This window comes from Xenopus tropicalis, chromosome 7 (assembly GCF_000004195.4).
Source record: "Xenopus tropicalis strain Nigerian chromosome 7, UCB_Xtro_10.0, whole genome shotgun sequence".
In the NCBI taxonomy this organism is placed as follows: domain Eukaryota; kingdom Metazoa; phylum Chordata; class Amphibia; order Anura; family Pipidae; genus Xenopus; species Xenopus tropicalis.
In genome coordinates, this window is record NC_030683.2 from 46,155,331 (window position 1) to 46,181,350 (window position 26,020).

The 26,020-nt window shown below is 39.0% G+C and overlaps 2 protein-coding genes across 2 annotated transcripts in view; one reads left to right on the forward strand and one right to left on the reverse strand.

The window, feature by feature from the left end:
- The window catches only part of cdh23 (cadherin-related 23), a 465,229-nt gene that overhangs the window by 51,870 nt on the left and 387,339 nt on the right, over positions 1-26,020 (reverse strand). The window contains exons 36-38 of the mRNA XM_031906723.1: positions 5,452-5,673; positions 1,902-2,021; positions 984-1,164 (exon numbers count right to left, since the gene is read on the reverse strand). Of these exons, the coding sequence (XP_031762583.1) occupies positions 984-1,164; positions 1,902-2,021; positions 5,452-5,673 (523 nt within the window). The remainder of the gene's footprint in view (positions 1-983; positions 1,165-1,901; positions 2,022-5,451; positions 5,674-26,020) is intronic.
- vsir (V-set immunoregulatory receptor) overlaps positions 9,771-26,020 on the forward strand; it is a 37,167-nt gene continuing 20,917 nt past the window's right edge. The window contains 1 exon segment of the mRNA NM_001011488.1: positions 9,771-9,938. Coding sequence (NP_001011488.1) covers positions 9,851-9,938 — 88 coding nt within the window. The 5' untranslated portion in view covers positions 9,771-9,850.

A 26,020-nucleotide genomic window follows, 5' to 3' on the forward strand; every position in this document is an offset into this window, starting at 1 on the left:
GCATTCTCCTGAATATTCTTGACTTACTTCTGTAGGGACCCATAGGGTTAATGTGCCCCTGTGGCTTTAAACCCTACCTTTCCTTTTCTCCTTGTCACTAGGCAAGAATGAATGGATCTAGTTGGTATTTCCATATACCTTGTTCTTGGCCCAAGGCTAGACCACACCCTACCACACTTTAATGTAGTGTTAGGAAAGGGGTGGATCTTTCTTCTTGGGTTACAGCAACTGATCTGTGTGGATACTCCTTCAAGCCTGGGATCCACAACAGCCCAGAAGTGTTAGGCCCTATGGCGACAAGTGCCCTAAGTGAAACAGGGGACAGGGACCCCCTAAAGGAAGAACAGGTTAGATCAACTCATAGCACTTTCTAGGAGAGCAAGACAGTTTGTATCTAGAAAGACCAGCTTTCTTGCTCCATCCAGGAAAAGAGAGTAAAGGCTTAACAGGCTTTTTTGTCTTAGATTAGGGACACCTTAGTGCCAGGAACTAGGCCAGTCTTAAACCCTGCCCAACCTCTTTATGAGAAGGGATTAACCGGTCGACTTGCCTACTGTCACTCTGTTGGTTGTCTTACCCTACCCAACCTCTTTATGAGAAGGGATAAACCGATGGACACCATATTTCAACTGCTTACTCTGCATTACCATCAATTGTACTGCTAAATGTCTGTCTACCTTATAAGAGTGTGATTATCTTAACCCTGCACTTATATGCTTTGTCTTGGACAATAAACAGTTATCAGTTGGTTCATAAGAGCTCCTGACGTCCATTCTATCATTTAATTGAGCTTTGCACTACACAGTGGCAGTAGGAGGTATAGTTCTGCAACATCTTCCATAAACACCTTCCATATAGCAAAGGCCCATCCTGTAAAGCTTAGTGGCATGTACCCCATGCTCTATTCACTAGCTGGACATATTTGACTATAACAGCCAAATAGGGGTTACACTTCTTATACTTTTTATCACAAATATACTTACCTAAAAGATCCCCACCAACAATACTGTACTCCACTTGCCCATTAAGACCAGAGTCTTTATCATCTGCCTTAAAAGTTGCCACTCTGGGTCCAGGTTGGCCCTCTGTGATCTCAAATGGGCCCTCGTACGGTTTTGGAAATGTAGGCCAATTGTCATTGATGTCATTTACATTTACTAGGACCTGTAATAATGTAATTTGGTTTCATGTCAGCAAATGCTGAATACCTGTACAATATCTTTACATTACAATAGTTTAAGTACCATGAGTCAGTCTTTCTGAAAGAAGCGTTTACATACCTAAGTGATATCCTTCATATATGCTAGGTTTTTAACCCTACATTTGATACACTTCACTATTGTTAGTTCAGTGTATTAAATAAAACTGTAATCATTCTCAAATGCTGCATTAACTTTGTTGGTACAAAGAACATAGAGTGCATTATTTGTGCACTTATACCCGGGAATGCAACACATTTATAATATATACACATAATATATATAAAAGAGAGATAGAGAAAGACAGAGACCTTCGTTAGGAGTCAAAGCCACTGTATGACTCCTGATGAAGGTCCCTGTGGGGGACCAAAATGTGCAAATAAAACCTTTGGAAGATTGATTCAGCAAATGCTGTTTTTATGCCTTGCTTATATATATATACAGTATACACGTGAATCTGCATGGCATCAAAACATTGAGAAAAATACATTTTGTATACAGTTCATTTTCATATTTAGTGCACATATCAATGCACGCACACAATCACATGGAGGCCCATGTGTAGTATATATATATATATATATGATGCACTGAAAATATTTGCCAGCAATAATTATATAATAGCATATATGTTACAGAAATGTTTCCCACATTCTGTTTGGTGCAGAATGCATGTAGAGCTGCAGCAGGGCAGGTACCTACAGTGGCGGTTGATGTAAGACGGCGCTGTACGATGGGGCACCGGTCTGTTGCAGTCACAATCAAAGTATATCGGCCAAGACAGACCTCATAATCAAGCTCTTTCACCACCCGGATTAGCCCCTGTAGTAATAATAACAATACAGTTTAATACTCAAAGCCACTGTAGAATAAAAACCATCTGTTATAACTGGTGCATAGCAATGTCATTTCTATCACATGACTAAGTGAAACCTTGTTTATCATTAAAAAAAAGCATGCTGGACCCTGTATAGAAATATACTGGGTGCAAACGAAAAAGTAAGACCTTATTAGTGGGAATGTTGACTGGTATGAAGAATGAGTGCATAACAATAGTCACCAAGTTAGTTTCACTCAAACTCAAAACCAAGACTCATTCAAACAGCCCACCAGTTGTTTTGTGCTGGTAAATCTGCAGCTTAAAGGGATTCTGTCATGGGAAAACATTTTTTTTAAAATGCATCAATTAATTAATAGTGCTCCAGCAGAATCCTGTAATAAAATTTGTTTTTCCAAAGAGCAGATTTTTTTGTATGTAATTTTGAAGTTTGACATGAGGATAGACATTTTCTTACTTTTTCAAGCGCCCCCAGCCATGTGACTTGTGTCCTTATAAATTTTGGTCACTCTTTACTACTGCACTGCAAGTGATGCCACCTCATCCCTTAGCAGCTCCCTGACCTCTCTGCTAAAGGGGTCAGCTACCTGGACTGATGGTGCCTTTATGTTTCTATGCTCTGCTCTGATCTAATAGCACATGATAGTAAGACCCTAAATTTTAGTGTGTGGGTAAACAGGTAAAACTGCCTATATTGCCACTTACTTTAGAGTGGCTTCAGGCATTTCTCAGTCAGCTAAAATACACTGAAAAAATTGCCCCATGTGTCATTAGCCTAGATTAACTTGTACAGTAAAGGATATATAGATATATGCACATAGTATGCATTTCTAAATAATGGTACTTTGACTTCAATGAACATTGAGTCCAGATCCAATATACATTATACAGTGAGGGGCAGTTATATTAGCACCAAAAATACATTAAATACAGTGAGAAGCTATGACTTTTGACATACCAGCCCCTATTGCTAATCCAAAAAGAAAGTTTCCTGAAGGCTGAAGAAGATTTCAGCACTGTATAGTTAAAAACAAATTCAGACATTGTTTGCATTGCTAAATATGCTCCCATGCCCCATTTAGGGCTCTGGTACACGGGGAGATTAGTCGCCCGCGGCAAAACTCCCTGCTCGCGGGCGACTAATCTCCCCGTGTACCAGAGCCCTTAGTGGTAGATATAAGAACAGCACCCAAGTTCTTTCTACTTGGGAAAGAACCTTGCGTAGGAGAAACAATAGCTTATCTGAAAACAGTTCTATTGTGCAGTGCTGACTCCTTCTGAAAGCTCAGAATCAGGCACAATGCACTAATATCGCTGCCTACACACCAATATTAGAATATTAGACCTGTAAAAATATATTTGTTGGTTCAAGAATAATATTTTACATTGTAGAATGAATTATCTGCAATGCAAACAATGTAATTTATTAATAAAAACTACACCATAAAAATAATTGCAGAATCCCTTTAAGGTACTCAGGTTTTTACAGCATGAAATGCTAAAAATAATATGTGAAGACTCAAGCCAAAACAGAGCTAATATTTAAAATGGTAGCTTAGAAACAAGCAATTAATTCCTGCTGCTCTATGTGCTCTTCTTATGCTTATTTGAAGCACTTACATGCTCTATAACTCATTATGCACTCCTACTGAATGCCCAGGGCTAATTAAATGATTGACCCACTAATAGCTGCTATTCACTTCTTACTTATCCTGTATTTAAAAATATTGTATAAACAACTAGTAAACAAAGCTCCATTATAAACACAGAGTTGTTCCTGGGTATGCTGGATTAACATAAACAGCACAATGTGGCACTCTCCAGCTGCTGTAGTGCCAAAAACAGATACAGGGATGGGATTTATTGTTCACAATGCATGGGATCAGGGGTTTTGCAGATCCTTCCATAAAATGGGACACTGTGCCTTAAGGTTACTTGAAATATTTATACATAAGAATACATTAGAACTGTATAAAAAAATAAAGAAATGACTGTCATATATTGTGATGAAAATTATTAGACTATGATTACCTGGAGTAAGAGGCAGATACCACCCCATCCACTCATGGAACTATGATCAGATTTCCATTCTGCCTAGTAACTGTGTCAATGTTTGATTGCTTAAATATATATATGTGTGTTTTTTAAAAAATGTACTATAAAAGGTATATATGCTCTTGTTAAAGAAAATATGAAAAACAGTTATTTTTTAGTGGGCTAGGGCTAATGGCACAGTAGGAAATTTAACCACTTTTGGGGGAAACTTTCTAATGCCCTAAGCTTTAGGAATTCAGACATATAGGCAAAATTATTCTAACGTACTCCTTTTTAATTTATTAAGCAATGGCTTTAGAGGAGGAAATTCCTCTTTTTAAATTAATATATTAAGATCTAAAGAAGTGGGTGCTGAGTCAATTTTCAAAATGATTTACTAGAGAAGGAGAAGGCACTACAAAACTCTGTTGACAGAAAAAAACAGAATGATAACCAGAATGCTATTTCTCAGAGTACTGAGGGATGCAGATATATTTATATATGTTCTTGATGAATAAAGGGATAACTATAGACCATGCTAAAGCAACAGTGAGCATTATCTTGTCAAAATTGGTCTCATGTGTACAGGCAGGGTTGGTTTCGGTCAATATTGGCCAGAGAAAATGCATTGTGGGCCATTAGGCATAGTGAAAATGATACTGTATTAACATGGTTAAAAAGATATATTTATAGTATAACCCAAATGAACTGGTCAGGTACATAGAAAATAAATGTAACAGTGTCAGTGTCAGCAGCATCAATGGCAGTATCAAGGCAACCATCTCATGTGTCTCTTTCTATGCATCTCCTTCCAGCTGCCCCAGCACTGCTCTTTATGCACCCGTCAGATAAAGAATTCCCTAATTTAATTTACACAGTGCCTCATGGTGCCTCTCTGTGAATGTGAGTTCAAGATAAAAAACACTGACAAAACATAATGGACTTTTTTTTTATTTATAATGGCAACTTATTTTATAAAAAAGCTCAAACCAAATACATGGGTTTTTTTTTTGCAAAGTGCACTTTTCAACACTGATTCTTATTTTCCATTTTGCTGCCCAGTTTTCCAATTTTGTCAAATTGCTTTGCAAAATGGCAGCATCCTGCATCGAAAACTATACGTTTTGCCCAATTTAGTACTTTTAAAGCACACTTTTACATCATTAATAAACAAGTTAAAAAAACAATGGACCAAGGACTGACACTGGTCCAATTAAAAAATGTTACATTTACTAGCGCTCTCTGTAATCTATCCTTCAGCCACTTCTCTATCCAAGTACAATTATGTTCCAGACCAATATCCTTCAAGTTTATCATTAACTTTTTTTGCAGTACTGTACCAAATTCTTTACAATTCTTATATTTTTTTTTAATTCTTACCGTTGCATTATTTATACTGAATGTTTCCTGTACATTGCCTGCAGAAATGGAGTAGGTCACAGTTCCATTGGGTCCCTCATCTTGATCTACAGCGGTGGTTGTGAGGATGACAGAGTTAAGGCTCAGAGGGCCCTCATCCCTTGTAACTTCATACACTGGTGACTTAAAGACTGGAGAATTGTCGTTTTCATCCAGAATGGTCACATAAACTGTGGTTGTTGCCTAAATAGGAACAAATACACAGCAATTAAATATTGCAATAGACACACAAAGATTTTAGAGCACTTTATATCTGGAAAGTTTTTATAAAATTCATATAAAAATGGAGAATGGAGGAGTGCTCACCAAACAACACAGAATGCCTGGGTGCAGGTAAAATGTGTACAGAGCAACAAAAAAGTACTGCAAAAGTACTGTAATGATTTTAATAAACAAAAGAAACTCCAACTATTTTCTTTAGTGTTTTTTCCAACTTTTCAAATATAATGATATGTAACAAGGAAATTAATGTAAACAGTTTTAAGGTCAGCTTTAAATGAAAAGTGCCTGAAAAACAATAAGGATTTAGTTACATTTAACACAATGCTCTCATCTATGAAAACTTTTACATTGGAAAAATAAACTTACACATTGCTAGTCCAATCAGTTCTAAATACTGTATGAATGATTTGTTTTATTGTGAGCAGTAACTTTCAGTAACCATCTTTACTTGCTCAAAAAAATGCAAGAGGGGTGATAAATCAGCTCCCAAGAGAAGTGCAAACCAAGCATTCTATATATTTATAGGCTGGAAATGACCTATAGAAATACTTAAATAAGGATTAGGTTAAGCTAGGTGCAGAGGATACAAGGTAATCCATAACTATATATTGGATGCTTCAGAGAATATAAGTACAGTAATTACTGGGTGGAAATGTAACCATTTGGACCCCACGCTGTTTAGTGTTGGTCTCCATGAGCCAAGAAAATAAAGTTAAAATTCCTTCTACAAGAGAAAATAGTAAAATAAAGCACACAATCATTCTTAACCAATAATTGGATTGCAAAACTCAGGGCAATGCCACACGGGGCTATTCTTTTTTGATGAGAATAAAAAACTACATACAAATATTTTTAAAGGAAATTTTGACATAAATGCAATTCACTGTATACCAATCTGTGTATGACTTAAGGTGGCCATACACGCACCAATATTATCGTACGAAACCTCGTTTCGTACGATAATCGGTGCGTGTATGGCATGTCGGCGAGTCGACCGATATCGCAGGAAGCTGCCGATATCGGACGACTCGCCGATCGGACAAGTTTGAAAATTTTGATCGGGCGCCATAGAAGGCGCCTGACCAAAATTCTCCCTTCAGAGCTGAATCGGCAGAAGGAGGTAGAAATCCTATTGTTTCTACCTCCTTACCTGCCGATTCAGCCCTGAATGGTGTGTGGCGGATCTTGCGATGTTTCGCGCGACCGATGGTCGTACGAAACATCGTCGGATCGCCACGTGTATGGCCACCTTAACCCATTGTGGAAAAAACGCTCTTTAATTAACTAACTGAAATGTCAGCCAAAAAACAAGCTAATGGTGGCCATACACGCACCGATATTATCGTACGAAACCTCGTTTCGTACGATAATCGGTGCGTGTATGGCATGTCAGCGAGCCGACCGATATCGCAGGAAGCTGCTGAAATCGGTCGGCTCGCCGATCGGCCAAGTTAGAAAATTTTGATCGGGCGCCATAGAAGGCGCCTTACCAAAATTCTCCCTTCAGAGCTGAATCGGCAGAAGGAGGTAGAAATCCTATTGTTTCTACCTCCTTACCTGCCGATTCAGCCCTGAATGGTGTGTGGCGGATCTGACGATGTTTCGTGCGACCGACGGTCGTACGAAACATCGTGAGATTGCCACGTGTATGGCCAGCTTTAGTCTTTCAGTGTAATTTACCCCCTGCCATCCAGCTGGAAGACTGAGGGGGGTCTTTGTAATTGCTGTTTTTCAAGCCAGTTTATTAGTACCCATCATTAACATCATGCAAAATTGAAGTGGAAGATGTCCACAGAGAAAAACAAACAGTGCTAGTTCAGTTCCCAACTTATAAGAATTCAACAGTAAGCAATGCATTCATCAGTAAGCAATACAAGCAACAGTTGCCATGCAGCAGCATAATCAGCAGTTATGGGGTCCCACAGAAGCCTCCCTTAAACTTTGGGCACAATGCTTCATAAAACTGCCTATCGGACAGCTACTGCTCAGGTGTCCTTTGCACCCCTATTACGGTCCCCCAGCGGTCGCAAGGTTCTTCTTTATTACACCCCTGCATACATGTCAACTATCATTTGCTGTAAGAATTACATACTTCCAACTACCTCTACAAAACTTCATTCACACATATATATTCCCTATACTACAATTAGGTGCTAATTTACTTCAGACTACATTGGTTACTATACAACTGTATGGCACACAACCAAATTCATTACTAATCATCTCTCAACATGGGTATTTTATAGGGTACCAGAAGGTATGTTATGGTAACAATAGCAAGGCTAAGAATATCAGATTTTGCTACGTGTTCTTCTAATTTGGAGTTCAAAGAATATAGCATCTACAACAAAAAATGTGCACATTTGGCACTTTCCTAGACCCACCCACCTTTTTAAGCATCACTCCTCAATACACTGCAATTATTGTCACCCTGGGGCATTTCAGAAATTGACCATACAGCCCCCATCCTGACATAGAGGCTTGTGAATATTTATTTCTGATTTAGCCTTGGGGTATGCGTCTCACCAACAGTTTTCAGCTTCTAAAAGCCTAGATCAGGGGCTGTCCACCTGGAGACCTAAATGGCTGGATGTGCCCCTCCAGGGTATTTTTTAACAGCTGCTTGCCTATAGCCATCATCATTTTGATATAATCTGATCCACCAACATATTATTGGCTCAGGAAAACCTGGACAATGGAAATTGTACTCCATTTTTTGACCTCCAGGATGTGTGGCAGATATTTGGTGACAAAGCTTTAAATAAGAGGAGAACATTACAATAAAAAAATAAAAAATAAATAAATAAAAAAATAAATAAAATATATGTATGTATAAATTGGGAAGAAAGTAAGACAAGATGTAGACAATGCCCTGGTCAGATCTAAACGCCATCAAAATATGCTGGACAAGATAATATATTTACACTCATATATAGGACACTTCATATGGCAAAAAAAATACATATTTCTTGAGTTCAAAGATAAAAATAGACATCCAAGCCATTTCCTATTTGTAAATGCATTTTATTTTGCATACTTTGTAGTGTAGTTTTGATATGTGCGTTATCACGTAAGCATTACATAAAAACCATATATTTACTACTCTTCTTGATGCATTATTTCACATTGACAAACTGCACACAGACATTTCAGAATTCCCATGAGGGGAAAGCTATTATTGGGGCCTTCTCTTACTCCCAGGCTTTAGGTCAGGAGTGCCCAAAAGGTAGATTGCAGTCTACCAGTAGATCACTTTAAAGTTACTGGTATATTGTGGGAAGGGATGCCATCCCACCACTTCTTTTTTTCCCCTAGCATACTGGAGCTTTTGAGCATGGCTGCTCTTGCCATCTGCACTTGTATTTTTATTCCAGCATATAAGATTATACCTGCCTGGCTGCTGTATATATTTCTTCCCACTTTACATATGTTTATGTGTACAAACTACAAAGTGGGCTGTGAAGAAGAGAAGTAAAAAATACTAAAATCCTTTTACATTAAACTTGAAGGTGGCACTGCATTTATATACAGCTATGTGGGCACTTGTATACTGTTATGTGTGCATTAAATGTGAATTTATGAGTACATTTATATACTGCTATTGGTACTTCAGTATAAACATCAAGAGAGATACTTTATCCTTCCTTTAATCATTTCTTTGGTGTTGCTACCAATCCAATTGCTATACGATTACAGTGAATTTGTAAGTATTCCCTATAGAATTCTGTTAATCAGATTAGAACTGATGGTAACATCCTGTCATGTTTCTGAATAAAAACAAAATTCAAGGCCATCTGGATTAACAACTCGGTCTTCATTGACTTATTGTAAGGCAAACACTGGGCACTAGTGCCACACAGAGATACTCGCAGACGTTGCAGATAGGAATTGGTGTGTGTCACAGCTACGAGAAAAGCGTGGGAGAAAGCACTTATATATATGTTGTCAGGGTCCTCTAGGGGGCGCTGGGCTCTATGTTTACATCAATGCCGTGCTGTTTCATAGTTCTTCGCAGTGTGATAAGCACTACAAGAAATTGCCTCAGTGCAGCTCCTGCTGACAGAACTGTGCATCTCTGCTCCGTGACATGGTGCAACAGGCATGAACACATCGCTCTCGGCTGGCAGCACCGGCAAGGATGGAGTTCTACAGCACTGCTTACTATCCCACCTGCAGATTATGGAGGGGCTGGCCCCTGCTCTGCCTGTATCTGGCATGTTACCAAGGTAGGACAAACAGACTTCTGTTCCTGATGCTGTCAGTAGTCCAGAAACGCAAACGTGTCTGTGCTTTGGGCTGCCAGGTCACTTCAGATACTTTTCCTCTTTATTATCTTCCCTGAATAAAGCAGTGCAGGGGGGGGTGTATACAAAGTTACTCAGCTAGAAAGTCTATGAGAGGAGAGCGGATCAGTTACCTCTTGTTTCTATGGGCTCATTTATGTTTGGGGGGGGGTGCATTCATTCCTTAATGCCTAACTTGTCTAATACAGATAGATGTCCATGCCAACATTCCAAGAGGGACTAATCAATCCATAATGCAGGGCTGGGCAGAAATCAGTGTAGTTATCAAGGGAGTTGTACAAGTCTTTACTTACCTGGCTACTTCCATGTTATCAGAATTCATTACATTTTCTTCTGAGGGTTTCAGTTAAAGGGATTCTGTCATCATTTTTATGGTGTACTTTATAATTCTAAATTACACTATTTACATAGCAATTAACAAAAAAATATAACATTTTATTCTTGAACCAACAAATGTATTTTTTTTAGTTGTAATGTTGGTGTGTAGGCAGCCATCTCAGTGCATTGTGCCTGAGTCTGAGCTTTCAGAAGGAGCCAGCGCTACACATTAGAACTGCTTTCAGGTAACCTATTGTTTCTCCTGCTCCCAATTAACTGGAGCCAGACTTGGATTTTTACTATTGAGTGCTATTCTCTTTAAGCAATGCAGGTGTCAGGTAGCTGCTATTTTGCTACCTTCCTGTTGTTCTGCTGATCGACTACTGGGGGGGAAGGGAGGGGGTGATTTCACTCACAGCGCAGCAGTAAAGTGTGACTGAAGTTTATCAGAGCACAGGTCACATGGCTGTGGCACCCTGGGAAATGAAGAATATGGCTAGCCCCATGTGAAATTTCAAAATAAAATATGAAAAAATCTCTTTGTGCTTTTGAGAAACAGATTTTAACGCAGGTATCTAGGAGAAGCTCTATTAACTGATGCCTTTTGAAAAAAACATGCTTTCTCATGACCGTATTCCTATAAGCTTACCAGATCAGATTAAAATTCAGGGACAGGTTGAGAAAACCCAGATAGAATGGCTGCACTGATTGCAATACTAGTACTACAGTACTATGCAGTCAGTGCAGCCCTGCAACATGCATTTTTCAGAGCTCTCCGTGAATTTTCAGGTTAATTTCAGGTTAATTTTAGGTTAAGTAAGGGTGATTATAAGAAGTGAGCTGGCTCTTATGCTATGATCTATGTGACATTATTTATTGTAGGTAATTAGCTTCTACTGGCTGTTTCAGGTTAGCAGTATTGTTAGTGCCATGCTACAGACTATTGTAGGGTAAACAGAACACTTTTAGATGCATCTAAAAATACAGCTAGCAGGGCTGAACTGATTGCAGTTTATTTTAAAGTTCTGCCCTGCAACAAGTATTTATTAGACATGTCTCTGAATTTTCAACTGATTTGGTCTGCCTATGGTTTGGTGAGTTGATATTGCCCTCTATATGCTTCAAGCCAGTGACACAGATGCTACCATGTAAACTTGTGTTTGTATATGGAAGTCCACATAGTAACCCTAAGGCTGATGCCACACGTGGCGTAGGGCTGATTTTTTCGGCAAGCGGAAAAACGCTTGCCGAAAATTCAGCCCTACGTCTGCTAATTGTGCCTGCACACGAATGAATGAGATACGATCGGGTGCAGGCACATGTAGCCGATATACGCATGAAAACGCGAGACTTTGCATTCTCTCGCATGAAAACGCGAGACTTTGCATTCTCTCGCGTTTTCATGCGCATATCGGCTACATGTGCCTGCACCCGAGCGTATTCCATTCATTCGCGTGTAGTAGCAGGCGTAGGGCTGAATTTTCGGCAAGCGTTTTTCCGCTTGCCGAAAAAATCAGCCCTATGCCATGTGTGACATCAGCCTTAGATATACCTTGCAGCACACATTTATTGTGGGTCACTGCTATCCAGCTCTTTTCCCGAAGTGACACAGAGACTTACTTCTGTCTTTCTATGTAATATACCACACAGTAGGCAGTGCTGTACATATTCACACAATGGTTAATAGAATTTCTAATAGTACTTTGGTGCCTGAAGAGGCAGCTGAAACTGCTTGCCCAAGGCTACAAGTATTTAACACAGCAGTTGTCTCAAGGCCTGACAAAGGCAAAGAGTTTTGTAACTTAACATCTAACCTCCGTATGTAATAAAAGGCCCTAAGTTTCACCAGGCCCAGTAACCCATAGTTACTAATAAGATGCTTGCTTTTAAGGCTAATGTCTCATGGAGAGATTAGTCACTGCGATTTTTAAAAAGCTAGTTCCTGCGACAAGTCACTCGTTTTGTCTCTACATAAAGAAGAATATAAACTTCCAGTACCTAAACCAACTATACTACTTTAAATCGCTTATCGCTCCGAATCGCTATGACACCCTTTTTTGAGCGATTTGACAAAGCGAGTTTTTAATGATAATGCTATTGGAATAACTGAAAGTAAAACCCACTGAACGGGAAGTCGCTGCGATTTCCCCATTCTAACTGTGGGCGGGGAATATGACACCTGGATTTAAGGAAAATAGAATTGCTCAATCTCCCATTGGGACATATTTAGCCTAAACAGATGACCAGTAAATGCTACCTGCTGATTTGTTCCTATGGGTTACAGCTCCTGGGCAAACTTAGTGCCTTTTATTACATTACCCCTAAGACCCATTTGTTCAGGGGCTTGGTTTTGTTAAAATGATTATTCCTATGGAGTTATGAGGGCCTTATTTAAACCCAAAGTATACATATTGACATATGTATAGGGCTTATTTTATTTTAAATGACTGGTATGGCAACATAAGTTTTGTATAATAAAATATGACTAAAGTAATGGTTTGACAGGAAGTAGTGTGTAAGTACCAGGAAAATATACTATTCTGAGAAAGCAGAAAACCAACATTTTTCTTAACAAAACAAAACACTCCCACAAAGTAGCATGACTGCTGGACAAGACCCTATAAATATGCACAGTTCAAAAAAACAATGCACAAAACTCTATTCCAGGGGTCGGGAACCTTTTTGGCTGAGAGAGCCATAAACACCACATATTTTGAAATGTAATTCCATGAGAGCCATACAACATGTTTGCTGCGGGGCAAGGTAGGGTGGGTGCCAAGGATGCCGGATGCGATGCAGAGGAGGGCGTAGTCTGCGCTCTGCGGATAGAAGACGTGTTCTAAGGTTTAGAACACGTCTTCTATCCGCCGAGCGCAGAGGCAAGGTAGGGTGGGTGCCAAGGATGGCAGATGCGATGTGGAAGAGGGCATGGCCTGTGCTCAGTGGATAGAAGACGTGTTCTAAGGCTTAGAACACGTCTTCTATCCGCCGAGCGCAGGCCATGCCCCCCGTTATTTTTTTTATTAAAGATTTGGCAGCGAGCCAGATGCAGCCATCAAAGGAGCCATATCTGGCTCCCGAGCCATAGGTTCCCTACCCCTGCTCTATTCTATGTTATCAAAAAATGTGTATCAGTCAGACATTGGCTAGATGTAACTATGTAGCAAGTTCCAACTGCTACAATATAGCTACCAGTACAAGTCCTTTATACCATAACAAATAGGTAGGTGATCTGAGTTTAGGGAGATACCATATTCTACTCCTGGTATCCCCCTAACCCCAGATCACCTACCTATTTGTTATTGTATAAAGGACTTGTACTGGTAGCAGTGCACATACTGGTAGCAGAGTACATATTATCAAAAAATGTGTAAAAAAAAGATCCTGACAAGGCTTGTGACGACCTTTGTCAGGATCTCCTTTTACACATTTTTTGATAATATGGACCTTTCGATATCAACAATGTCTCTTCTAATTTCCTTTGGGCTTTAAAATCTTTAAATAAACCCCCAAGTGTGGGCGCTGTAAATGGACACAATGGAATGTGCATATTAAGGCAATTTAACATGCATCAAAATGCTTCTGCACTTCTATATGGTTGCCAATGATGGTGCGCAACTGTGCCTATGGAGCTACTGCCACCCTTGATTTGGTGGTAGCTCAAGGGTTGCCACAGACAGTTGCATCAGTAGCTGCACCAGACTTGCAAACCCCATTTTGAACATGTGGTACAGAATTAATGTACCCCTACTTGGAAATGCCAAATGCAATTTGCAAGTGCAGTTGTGTCCATTTTGAGGCATTGTGCGCAATTATAGTTGATGCAGCTCCTCCAATTATGTTTGAGAAAGTTGAATTATGGGTAATAAACACGATAATTTGCAAATGAAACTGCACACTGCACTTGAATCTGTAAACAACCCCTTGGGTATGAGCCACAATTTTCTGTATGTTCCATAATTTGTTGATGTGTGTACCATAACCAGCGAATGTGCACACAAGCACACTTTCTACATTCTGTGAAGTTAAGTAATTTTTTCGTTAGTATAGATTACTTTATGATTACTTTTAATTGGTCTTCTTGCAAGCACTGATGGTGTAACACTTGGTGCAACACTTCTGTACATCATGCTGCTTTCAAAGTTTTTTTTCCTCAGATTTATGTATTTAGATATAGCAATAACATGCTTTTTTTTTGTATATGGCATATCTTGGCTTTCTTCTTTAATATTACTCAGACAGAAATGGATTTTATGCAGTACTGAAGTACTGAAGGCACAAGTCAGTATTTGTTAAATGTGCAGTAGACAAACTGTTCTGAAATAAATGTGTGCTGTCATTTATTAACAAAGACTTGTACCATGGCTCTGGCATTCTCTTCTAAGTAGGTTTACACTTATAGAAGCAGCATCATGCCATTATATGGTGCTCTCTTCAGCCCTTTATTAGGAATGATAGAAACATTTAATGTAGGTGTGTGCAGAGAAATGTGTTATGCAGAGGTTCCAGCACATCCCTATGTGAAGCAGCATATATATATATATATATATATATATATATATATATATATATATATATATATACAGTACATGTGTATTGATTCATTCATGTTGGGGCTTGGAGAAGGGCATAACATTCCATTCATAGTCCCCATAGCAAGGACTATTTGAACCACCACCACACTGCATGTGGCCCACAATCCTGCTGTGAGTCCCCTGTTACCACCACTGAACCAGTGTGGGGATTACACAGTGTAAGCCAGTGGTGGGGCATTTGCTGCCAAGTTGGGGCCAGGAGGAGGGGGGAGTGACTAGGCCTTACCAGGCCGACTCTTTTTGGGAATCCTCTAAGGTGTGGTAACTCCTTCTCTCACTATTGGTTATAGATTTTGAAATATAACAGCTGAGGACATGGCGCTGTTCTGCAAAAAATTTATAAAATAATGTATTAATTGTAATAGGTAAGAGAGTCAGGCTTACTGAGCTGCTACTGGGAAGCATAAATGGTGGGGGGACCTAAAATTATTTTTTAAAATTACATTTTATAAAAGTTCTGTATACATCTATAGTGCTGAAATCCTTTACAAGAACTGTGATTAGCTAACTAACCATATGTTGTCTATATGTCTTAACACCAGAAGTTGTTGATATGGGACATTACATTACAGGTATGGGACCTGTTATTCAGAATGCTCAGAACCTGGGGTTTTCTGGATAAGGGATCTTTCTGTAATTTGGATCTCCATACCTTAAGTCTGCTAAAAATAATTTAAATATTGAATAAACCCAATAGGATTGTTTTGCCTCCAATAAAGATTAAGTATATCTTAGTTGGTATCAAGTACAAGGTACTGTTGTATTATTTCAGAGAAAAAAGAAATAATTTTTAAAAATCAAAATTATTTGCTTAAAATGGAGTTTATGGGAGACAGTCTTTCCGTAATTCGGAACTTTCTGGATACTGGGTTTCCGGATAATGTGTCCCATACCTGTACTAGAAGCACCACCTGATGTTTCCCTGCTCAGTGTAATAAAACTGAGAAGAGAAATGTCAAGAAATTAAACTGAAGTTAAACTGCTGTAATTTTAGTTCAGTCCTCATGCAGACAGAACAATAGATGACCCTCCTGTTACACATAGCACACTATTGCAATTTTACATTATAGTAAATGTAGGTATATTTCCCTTTAAAAATGCGAAAGCCCAAATCATCTTCAGCTGGATAGCTGCAGATGGGTGAAACAATTTATCAAGCTTCACAATTCCTGGATTCTGGTATTTTAGGCTTCACATTTGCAAGTGACTTGCTAACAGCTGGATGTGACATAGTGCTTCCTGCCCCAGGGGAAGACAATTTCACTAAGTTGTTTGCCCATGCAGCAGCTGTTTAGTAAAACAAATGTCAGCCCCTTCATTTGGGTTGTTATGTGGTTGCATTTTCTGTTTCCTCTGCATTCTACCTGAGCTCTGAGCATGGGGAGATGGCTTTGCACCAGTAATTACATGTAATTGTTAACTAAGTAGGCAAATGCCTGGTATTTTTGGTATATGCAGCTGCTGGATTATTTTCTGGGCTGATAATTATAAATTCTTGCTGATCACATGCTGCTACCAAGCCACAGAATACAGTAGTAGCAAGATAAATCTGTCACAGAACATCAGCTGTTCCGGGGATGATGGGATTTTGGAACACAGTTTCAGAACTTTTAGAGTATAGGCTATGAACAAATAGTGTTTAATGCAACTCTGAACATTATGCCTTGTTTTAAGTTCCAAGAACCTTCGTGAATTTTCTGTGTCAGCTCTTGTTACTTTATTTTCACAGTTATGCTGGGTAGGGGCAGTTTATTATTAATTTACTATATTAATAAGTGAAAGACTAGCCATTTGCATAAGGTGCAGCAGAACCCAAATATACAGAAAAACAGTGAGTGCTGTGCCTTTTTTCCATCTCTATATATTGGATATATCCTTGCATCTAGGCACGATTAGCACAACAGGTCGGACAATGCAGTGGCAGGTTGGCAACAAAAGGCTAATCGTGGCTTTGTATTTGCATCATATACAACGCTACTGTATTAGCTGGAACAGCTGGAGATGTTAAATGAGGAATTGTCACTATTATATAAAAGTCAACTAAACTGTAGTTGATTCTTAACAATTATTATTCACAAATAGCTTCTATTATTTCTTCTTGTAGATTGATATTTAAATGGTTTATTAGTGTACTGCCTCAGCCCAACATTTTTTTTTACTGCTAACAACTTAACCATGCTATAGGCTATAGTGCACTTTAAATTGCTGGGCGTTACATTAAATGAAATGTCAGGGTCTCACAGAAAGACTGTGCTGGATGCAGTTGAAAAAAAGTTAAGCAACTCACAACTAAATCATATACATTTGTAATAAAATGTACATTATTTGCCCAGCAGCAGTAACCAGTAGCAACCAATATGATGTTTGTCTGCTGTAGGTGATTAGACCTGAAATTGTTTTTGTTTTTACAAAACCAATAAATATATAACATCTGTAAAAAAACCAATACAAACTATTTGTTAAACAGTTTTGTGGATTTTGCAAACAGGGACTCCTTCCCTTTAATTCTGGCAAACTTCCCATTTCTTTTCCAGTTAAATATATCCTCTTGATTGTTCTTGTTGGCAGCAGGGATTCTGCTACCATGAGGCGTGTTGAAAAACTCACCTCAGGCAGCAGCAACCCCTAAAATTGTTTTAGGGCTCTGGCGCACGGGGAGATTAGTCGCCGCGACAAATCTCCCTGTTCAGCAAATCGCCGAAGTTGCCTCGCGAGGCATTTTCGGCGATTTGCCGAAAGCGCCTGCGCAGCGTGTGCCATCCCACCGGCGACTTACATTTTTGCCGGTGGGATGGCAATCCGGGGAGATTAGTCGCCCGCGAACAGGGAGATTTGTCGCGGGCGACTAATCTCCCCGTGTGCCAGAGCCCTTATAGTATTTCTTTTTTCATTTAGTCACTGTAAGTAATACAAAACACAGTATTTACCCCCCTCCCCCACAAGGCCAGCTGCAACTTTTATTTTAAAAGAAATTGTAGCAGCAGTTTTTTTTCACATTTGACTTTAAATTGCACTGAATACTTTGACTTTGGCTTTCCCCCTGTTAAGAATCACAGCTTGCACAGCTTGTAGAAGCAATAATGCCTTTTCTCACTGACAGGACTGTGCAACATTTCCAGCTAGAATTAGATGAGATAATTATTCCCAGGGCAAGCTATTATTATTATAATACAGTACATTTATTCTTTCCTTTATTTTTTCATCTATTGAAAAAGTAAGGCTTCCGACTTTGACAGAAGTCTGTTTAGTCTGATGTTTTATGAAGAAGCAGCTAATATATTAACAGAAATGCGTACAGTCATGTCTCTTTAAATATCAACATTGGCATTTCTGCCTAAATATCAAGACTGAAGTTTCCATGGTAACCTTAGATGCTTAGAAAAAAATATATAAAGCAGGCAGTCCAGAACAAACTCATCTAACCAAAGGGATAAGGGACCTTGGACTTTTAGAAACTTTGCAGAATTTAAAAATTTAATTAATTAATTGCTATTTGTATTTTTAAATGTAGCACTTATAAAATCATGAATTTCACCAAACAGAACACATAAAGGATGTGCGGTAGATAGCATGGCATGCTGATGATTTTGCCAGCCTTATATTTTGCTGGCCATAAGATGAGATGGAAAAAGCCTATTTTAGGCAGCTTCCATATGCATAAAGTTAGAAGTTTTGATAATCCGTGATTTTAAATTTTAACATGGTGATGCAAGTACAAACTACTCTTATTGGCCAAAAATATCTGGGCATCTGCCTGTTCAATATTGAAAGGGGAACAATTCAAAAATGTTATAGAGCGTTATGAAAAAAATGAACTTTCTAAATATAATCAATCAAATTCCAGAACTGTGTCTGAAATGATCAAGTTGTTTAATATCCCCCTCTCAGAAATCTCTCAAGTCTGAATTTTACAGATGAAGAACTCTGGAGTGTTTTACAGGTTTATTTTTCTTTATTTATAACAGTAAAATAAAATAAAAATACAACACTTAATAAAACAGGTTACATAAGTAAATTGGGTGTTTGGTACATTTTGTTTTCACAATTTCAGGTTGGTTGCGCGGTACTATGGTGCTGACATGACCCTGGTTCGTTAGTGTTAACTTGGGCATGGCCCCATTTTAGCTGGTTGGAGGCCCGCTTGACTCGCACCACATTCCCCAGATTTTTTCAAATTTCCCTTGTGCCCCTCTAGTCTCATAAGTGCGTTTTATGAGGGGTAGGGCAGCGTTAATGAGCTCTTGCCAGCGTTAATGAGAACATGAGGGATCTGAATCTTACGCTGGCTGCATTGGTGGGGAGTATGTCCTCCACCGTGCCTAGGAAACAAGTTGTTCGATTGATCACATTGGGTAGCGCTAGTTCTGTTGCTATGGTGTTCATCACTGTGGTCCAGAACTGTGCAATGGGGGGACAGCTCCATATTAGGTGGAGAAAGTCCGCTTGGGGGGATTTGCACCTCGGGCAGCAGTCGTTTGGTGCTTTGCCAAGTTTATGAAGTAAACTGGAGTGTGCCTTTGCCAAGACTAACTGACTCAAAGCTGCATGGCAATAGTCAGTTTGATTACAGGGAGATATAAGAACTCGATCATTTCAGAAAAGTATTTTTCATTGATTATATTTAGAAAGTTTATTTTTTCATGAAACAAAGCATATATTACATTTTTTTTGGAAATGAAAGATGAACTAACACAAAATTAGTCACCCCTTTTGCTGCTATAACAGCCTTCACTCTTCTGGGAATGCCTTTCTCAAGATTTTGGAACGTGTTGCTGTGATTTCCTATCAACCACAAGAGCATCTGTGAGGTGGGTAAGGGCTGGACCAGGGGCACTCCTGCCATGAGGTAAGTTAAGAATCTTGCCTCAGATGGCAAGGCTGGCAGGATATCAGGGGCAGTAAAAAGCCACTCCTGTTAACTTTAAGACATGACAAACATTAATGTGCGAGGGTGAGGGGAGTTGGCATTAGGTACACATGATGAGTGCAGCAATGATGAGTGCAGAATTGCTCCTGGCCTGGGGTTATCATTCCAATGTTCATCTGGGTCAGGGCTCTGTGTAGCACAGTCAAGTCCTTTCATTTTGAATTTTGTATGAACCTCGCTTTTTGCATGGCTTCATTATTGTACATGGATTCATTATTGTGCATGGGTTTATTATTGTGCATGTGCAGGAAATAGCTTTTCCCAAAGTGTCACAAGATCGGAAGCACAGAGTTATCAAGATTATCAGTGTTATTTATTAGGTATATTTATATTTCTGTATTGTATTGTATTTCTCAACACAAATGCCTTGTGCACATGAAAAGTAATGTCAATACATAAACCTGATTTGCAGTGCATTTAAAAATTTTATACCCAGTGTGACACAATATATTCTACATCATAAAAAGAGTAATTGCAACTCTTTAACATAGAATTTGAACTGTTTGTAGTTTGTGTATGTATGCACTGAATAAAAACCCTGTATGTACATTGCCTGAAAATAAGAAGGTTTTTGAACGTAAAAGGCACAATAAACATTTGAAGAACATTGATTGAATGTTGTATTGACATTGTAAAGGGGAGAGTGTGAGATCTGCATATATGTGCATAAACTGCCAAAAATATACTCTTTTTCCCACCCTCCCTTAGTCTGGCAGAGCCATTCAGTATGGAAATAGGAGCATGAATAAAGTGAGGTCCATCCATTGATTAATACTGAACACTGTACTTCACTTTGTTCAAGGCACCCTGAAGCCTTTAAAGATACCTCTACCTGCCAGGCTGCACTGCTTATTTATGTCTTCATGGTATGTGAGGTGGTTGCAGCAGAAGCAAAAGTAGTGCAGAGATATGTGCACAGTAACAAATTTAGCTGCTGACATAAAAAGGTAAAGGAGGAAGTGGTTATGTCGAACAAAGGTGGATATGCATTTTGTAATGTAGTACAGCGTAAATTGCTTTTTATTTATTTGATTTTTAACCTTTGTTTTATAAGAATGGCCATTAAACACAACTCTGATTTCCTAATTGTCAACATAACCAGTCTTATCCTTCTCAAGCTTTCTGGTCGCGTGGCTATTTTCTGAACATACTGTTCAGTGCTCACATTTAAAGGTTTTCTTAGAAATATATATATTAGAATTGTATTTTGTTTAAGTGTAAGGAAAAAGTTCAATTATTTTTTACTTCTGATAGAAGCGTTTGCAAGTCTGAAATATCTTTATAGGGAACAATGCACCCCTATTGTAAAATACAAAAATACCTGTATTAGAAGTCACCAAGGAGTACTATGAGCATTTAAAGTTATGGGGTTGCAAGCAGAGTGCTTTTATAAAGGTTTTCAAATGCTGCGGTAGCTTCTAATTTTCGCATATTTTACTACAGTGTGTGAGAGAGGCAATGGAAAATATCGTTATTTGGTGTGTTTCCACCAGGGAATCAGTGTCCGAACCCACGGGCTCGAACAGAGGGGGGAGGTATGTGACAAAAAGGCTTGTCTCAGTGAGACTTGTCTGTTGGATGGCAGGTATATAGCGCCCAGGCTGAGGTACTGGCTCCTTTAAATCTCCAGGGCAGGAGAGGCTAGTGCCCTGCAGTATGGCTAGAAAATGCTGGAGCCAATTAGGGAATGCTGGAGCCAATTAGGCAACAGCTGAAGCATTTAAGGTGAGCCTGGGTGTGCAGCAAGGGGTCAGTTTTTGCTGAGAGACTTGGAGGTTGAGCCTGGTCTAATTGAAGGTCACTCTCAGAGCAGGGCACAGTGCAGGAGCGCTGCCTGTGTTGGGAACCCCTAGAGGAGCTGGGGGTGCCACCTGCCACTGCGAGGGAGCAGTGGGAGTCGCGACCAGATAGTTCAGTTTCTGAGAGAGACTGAGAGGGGCAGGCTGGACTGATGACAAGCTCCCCTGATTCTGGGATGCCAGAAAAGGACTGCCGGGCATTGGCAGTGAGGATTTGGATATCCCGTTTGTTGAAACTACAGTCTGGTGAGACTTATGTTTTCTTGAACTGTTTACTTGCAAATACCAAGTTGTGATATATGCTGCTTTACTGTGGAAAATAAAGCACAGGCAGGAGCCTGATCGTTTTGGTTGCAAACCAGAGTTGTCTGTCTCGTCTGTGAAGCCCAGATTACCATCCGCTACCGGCTGCTACCAGCTAAATCCCCACAAGTGGTACATTATTTTTTTAGTACACATATTTGAGTTGTGTCACATATTTTATAAGTGAGCACCAGTTATAACTAATGACATTGCTAAGCACTTTTTATAAGGATATAATTTACAGGATATTCGTGGCTCATGTGTATTATATAGTGGATAATGTGCCGAGTGCCTTTATACAGGTCATGGAACTTTGAGGTGACTTCTAATATCCTTCTATTTTACAATAGAGGGTACATTATTTATTATAATACACAAGTTTCGGTGGGTCATGTGACAGAAATTGCATCACTAAGCCAAATATAACTGATGACATCACTATGCACTATTTATAGTGATATTATTTACAGGATATTTATGGCTCTTGTGTATTTTGATAAAACTGTTTTTTTATTTTTATAATCATTTTTAAAATCTTAACATTACTATTTAAATACATGGTTCTGTTTTGAATGTGCTTTAAGCACAGGTCATGAAGCATATCTAGCCACCATGCATGGGCGCCACACGACTAATCTCCCTTGTAGCAGGCGACTAATCCCCACCAATGTGCCATCCCACCGGCTAGAATGTAAATCGCCGGTGGGATGGCATGCGCGGCAATTTACCGAAATCGCCAAAGTTGCCTTCAGAGGAAAGATTATTGTACAGTGCTGCGGAATAGGTTGGTGCTTTATAAATAGATGTTAATAATTGTCAATGTTTATAGTCAGAGGGATGTCTGTAAGTGGAATATATTATGACGATATAGTGAAATGTTAATATTTTGGGACTGCTGTTTCAACATCCATGACACAGATAAGAAGTTCAGATTTTTTTGCATACCCAAATTATGAATCTTTGCTCTGTGTTAGGTTGCAATTTAAACTGTACATCCAACAGTTTAATCAGTTATGCGCCATTATTGCAGAATTGCCAGATCTGTACATCAAAGTCTTTGGCTACATCACATACTATGTCTGGCACACACATGCACATTGTGCAAGTCAGAAAATCTGCACTTTCATACAAACTTGGGCTCTAAATACCAAGATGATGCAAACTTCACATGGCACATGTTTGCATCATGATTTACCCAGTCCTGCTAGCACGTGCACATAGCAAGCAAGATGCCTGGTTAATGTTGGTGAAAACAATATGGCAGCCACAAGCATAAACTAACATACCTAATTTTGGAGTGTTGTTCAAAGGTGCCTATGGTGGACGGTTGTTTGCAAAAGTGTTTTGTAGGCTTCCCTCTTTCTTTCAAATATGATGTGATTCAGACATTATTATTATTATTATGATGAGTTCTGCAGAAAGATGGGTTTCTTATTCTGCACATAGCTTTCCTTGTGATTTCAGATTATCAGGATTTGTTCTGTTCATGACATGTTAAAATTCTAAATAGTTTTAGAGTCCACATTGTTAAACACTGGCTAAATATGCACAGCCCAATTCATATTTGAACATTCTTAACAGTGTAAATCATTCATGCTATGCTTATTCATGCATTGGGATGCTTATTTATAGGGAAGATGTGGAGTTTAATAAAACATTATGTTATGTGCTTTTAGTGAAAGAATAAGATGCTATTATGAGATTACATATCATCCCTTAAAACCCTTACACAACACACTTCTAAAGAGCATACTTTTGAACATTTGAATACAAATATTTTGAAAATATACTTTTGAATACAAATGAATCTGCTATACAATTAATATGGAAAATGAATCATGAAAGTGGGTATGTAAAAAATGTTTCACTAGCATAGCTAACACGTCTATGAGTGCCATTACATGGAATTACTCCTGGTTTATCATATCGTAATGACCTTGTTCCAGCCTACAGGAAATTAGAAGGTCAGCCAGGATTTGAGGGACAAGATACAAAGCTATATTTACAGCAGGTCATGGGAAATGATACACACCCTTGACATGAACATTTAACAGTAATTAACATGTTTTAATTTTTGCCAACTTCTGTTAACACATGGATTTGTTTCATTGAACAAGGGATTAATTTCAATGGACAAAGAAGCCTGCAGGTTTAGAGAATGTAAGAACATACAATGTAACTTTTTTCCCTGAAGTTTTCTGGCTAAATGTTTTATTTGCAGTGGTGGCACAAGGTTTTTTTTTTAACTTTGTTTTTATGTGAAATTGCCCACTCTCAAACTCTACTCAATTAACAATACAAGGGAACATTTACGAATTAAGGAGGCTGCTCCACTTTACCTTCCATCAAAATAAAGTTTTTAAGAATATATGGCAGACAAGAAAAAATGCTGGTTCAAAACCTGCAGGCTTTTCAAGCTGAGAAATATACAACTGATATAAGGCAGTCTGTGCAAACTAGTGTCACTAATCAGAGCTTTCAGAGTTAAACATCTCAAATATAATTTTAAGAATGCTGGGAATTGTCCTACTACTGAGAGATGTTTATGTCTCATCCTTAGAAGAAAATAGTGTAGATAAAATTAAAGAATTTTTATTAGAATAATAGATGAAACGCAGAGAACATTTTGCTACTGAAACCAAATACACAAATTCCAACCAGCTCCTGCTAGAGCTTTTATACCATTTTAGGCAACTAAATGATTTTCTGATGATCTGTACGATCTTATGCGGCTAAGGTAATGTGGAGCTCCTTTATGCTTCATTAGATCCAGCTTTGATAGGGTTTCCCTAAAGGAATTGGAATAATATAACAACATTTACAGGGTAATTGCAGACCTGCAGGGTAAATCAGCTAAATATGAGAAAATGTCATTAAAGTAAAACTCTAGCCCAATAAAGAATAAGACTATAAATACTTCATCTTAGGGGGTCATTTACAACAATCCTGGGCAATGCAGAGAGCACTGAGCTTGAGCTCTGCATCTGACATTAGAGAAAAAAAAACTGCACAAGTTGCAGAGTGTAGGCCAGCCCTGTCCTTACTGTCTACCATAGGGCAGGTGTATGTATGTATGTATGTATGTATATTTTTATTTATAAACCGCTACTTATGTACGCAGCGCTGTACAGTAGAATACATTAATACAAACAGGGGGTTAATAAGATAATAGATAAATACAAAGTATAACAATAAATACAAATAAATACAAGATACAGTTGCAATAAGTTAAGAGTCAAAGACACAAGAGGATGGAGGTCCCTGCCCCGTAGAGCTTACAATCTATATGGGAGGGTAACTTACAGATACAAATAGGCAAATATAAGTGCTGTAGGTCACAGTGGGTGACATTACAATATAAGTGCCAGTTCCCAGATCAGGTGCTGGGTGAGTGCTCCAAAAGGTAGTCTTTTAGTTTGGTTTTAAAAAGACTGGGGGAAGATTCTCTCCGGAGGAAATCAGGGAGGGCATTCCAAATGTAGCAAGGCAGAAAGGTTTAAGGCGGGAAACAGCAGTAGTGGTGGGGGGCGCAACCAAACGATTGCTCTGCGAGGAACGAAGGAGTCGGCCAGGAACGTACGGAGACACAAGGGAAGAGATGTAGTGAGGAGCGGAGGAATGGAGGGCTTTGAAGGTTAAGAGAAGGAGTTTGTAAGATATTCTTTGTTTAATAGGAAGCCACAATAAGGACTTTAGCAGGGGAAGGGCCTGAACTCTCCTGGATGAGAGGAGGAGAAATCTGGCAGCAGTATTTATTATAGACTGTAGGGGGGAAAGATGGGAGTTAGGGAGGCCGGTTAGTAGCAGGTTACAGTATGGTATGTACAGTGTTGGTATGTACAGTGCTTTGTTGTGGCCTGCATGCGTCAGCGCTCCCTAATTTATATGCCTGAATGATGTTAAAGGAGAAGGAAAGTTATTTTGACATTTTACTGCCAATAGATTTGCCACATTAGTGCCACCTAGAACGCTATATTTATTCAGCAGAAAGCTGTACTATACCCGAGTAAAGAGCCCTAGAAGCTCCCTCTGATAGCAGCTGCCATTTTAGCTTGGTCTCGG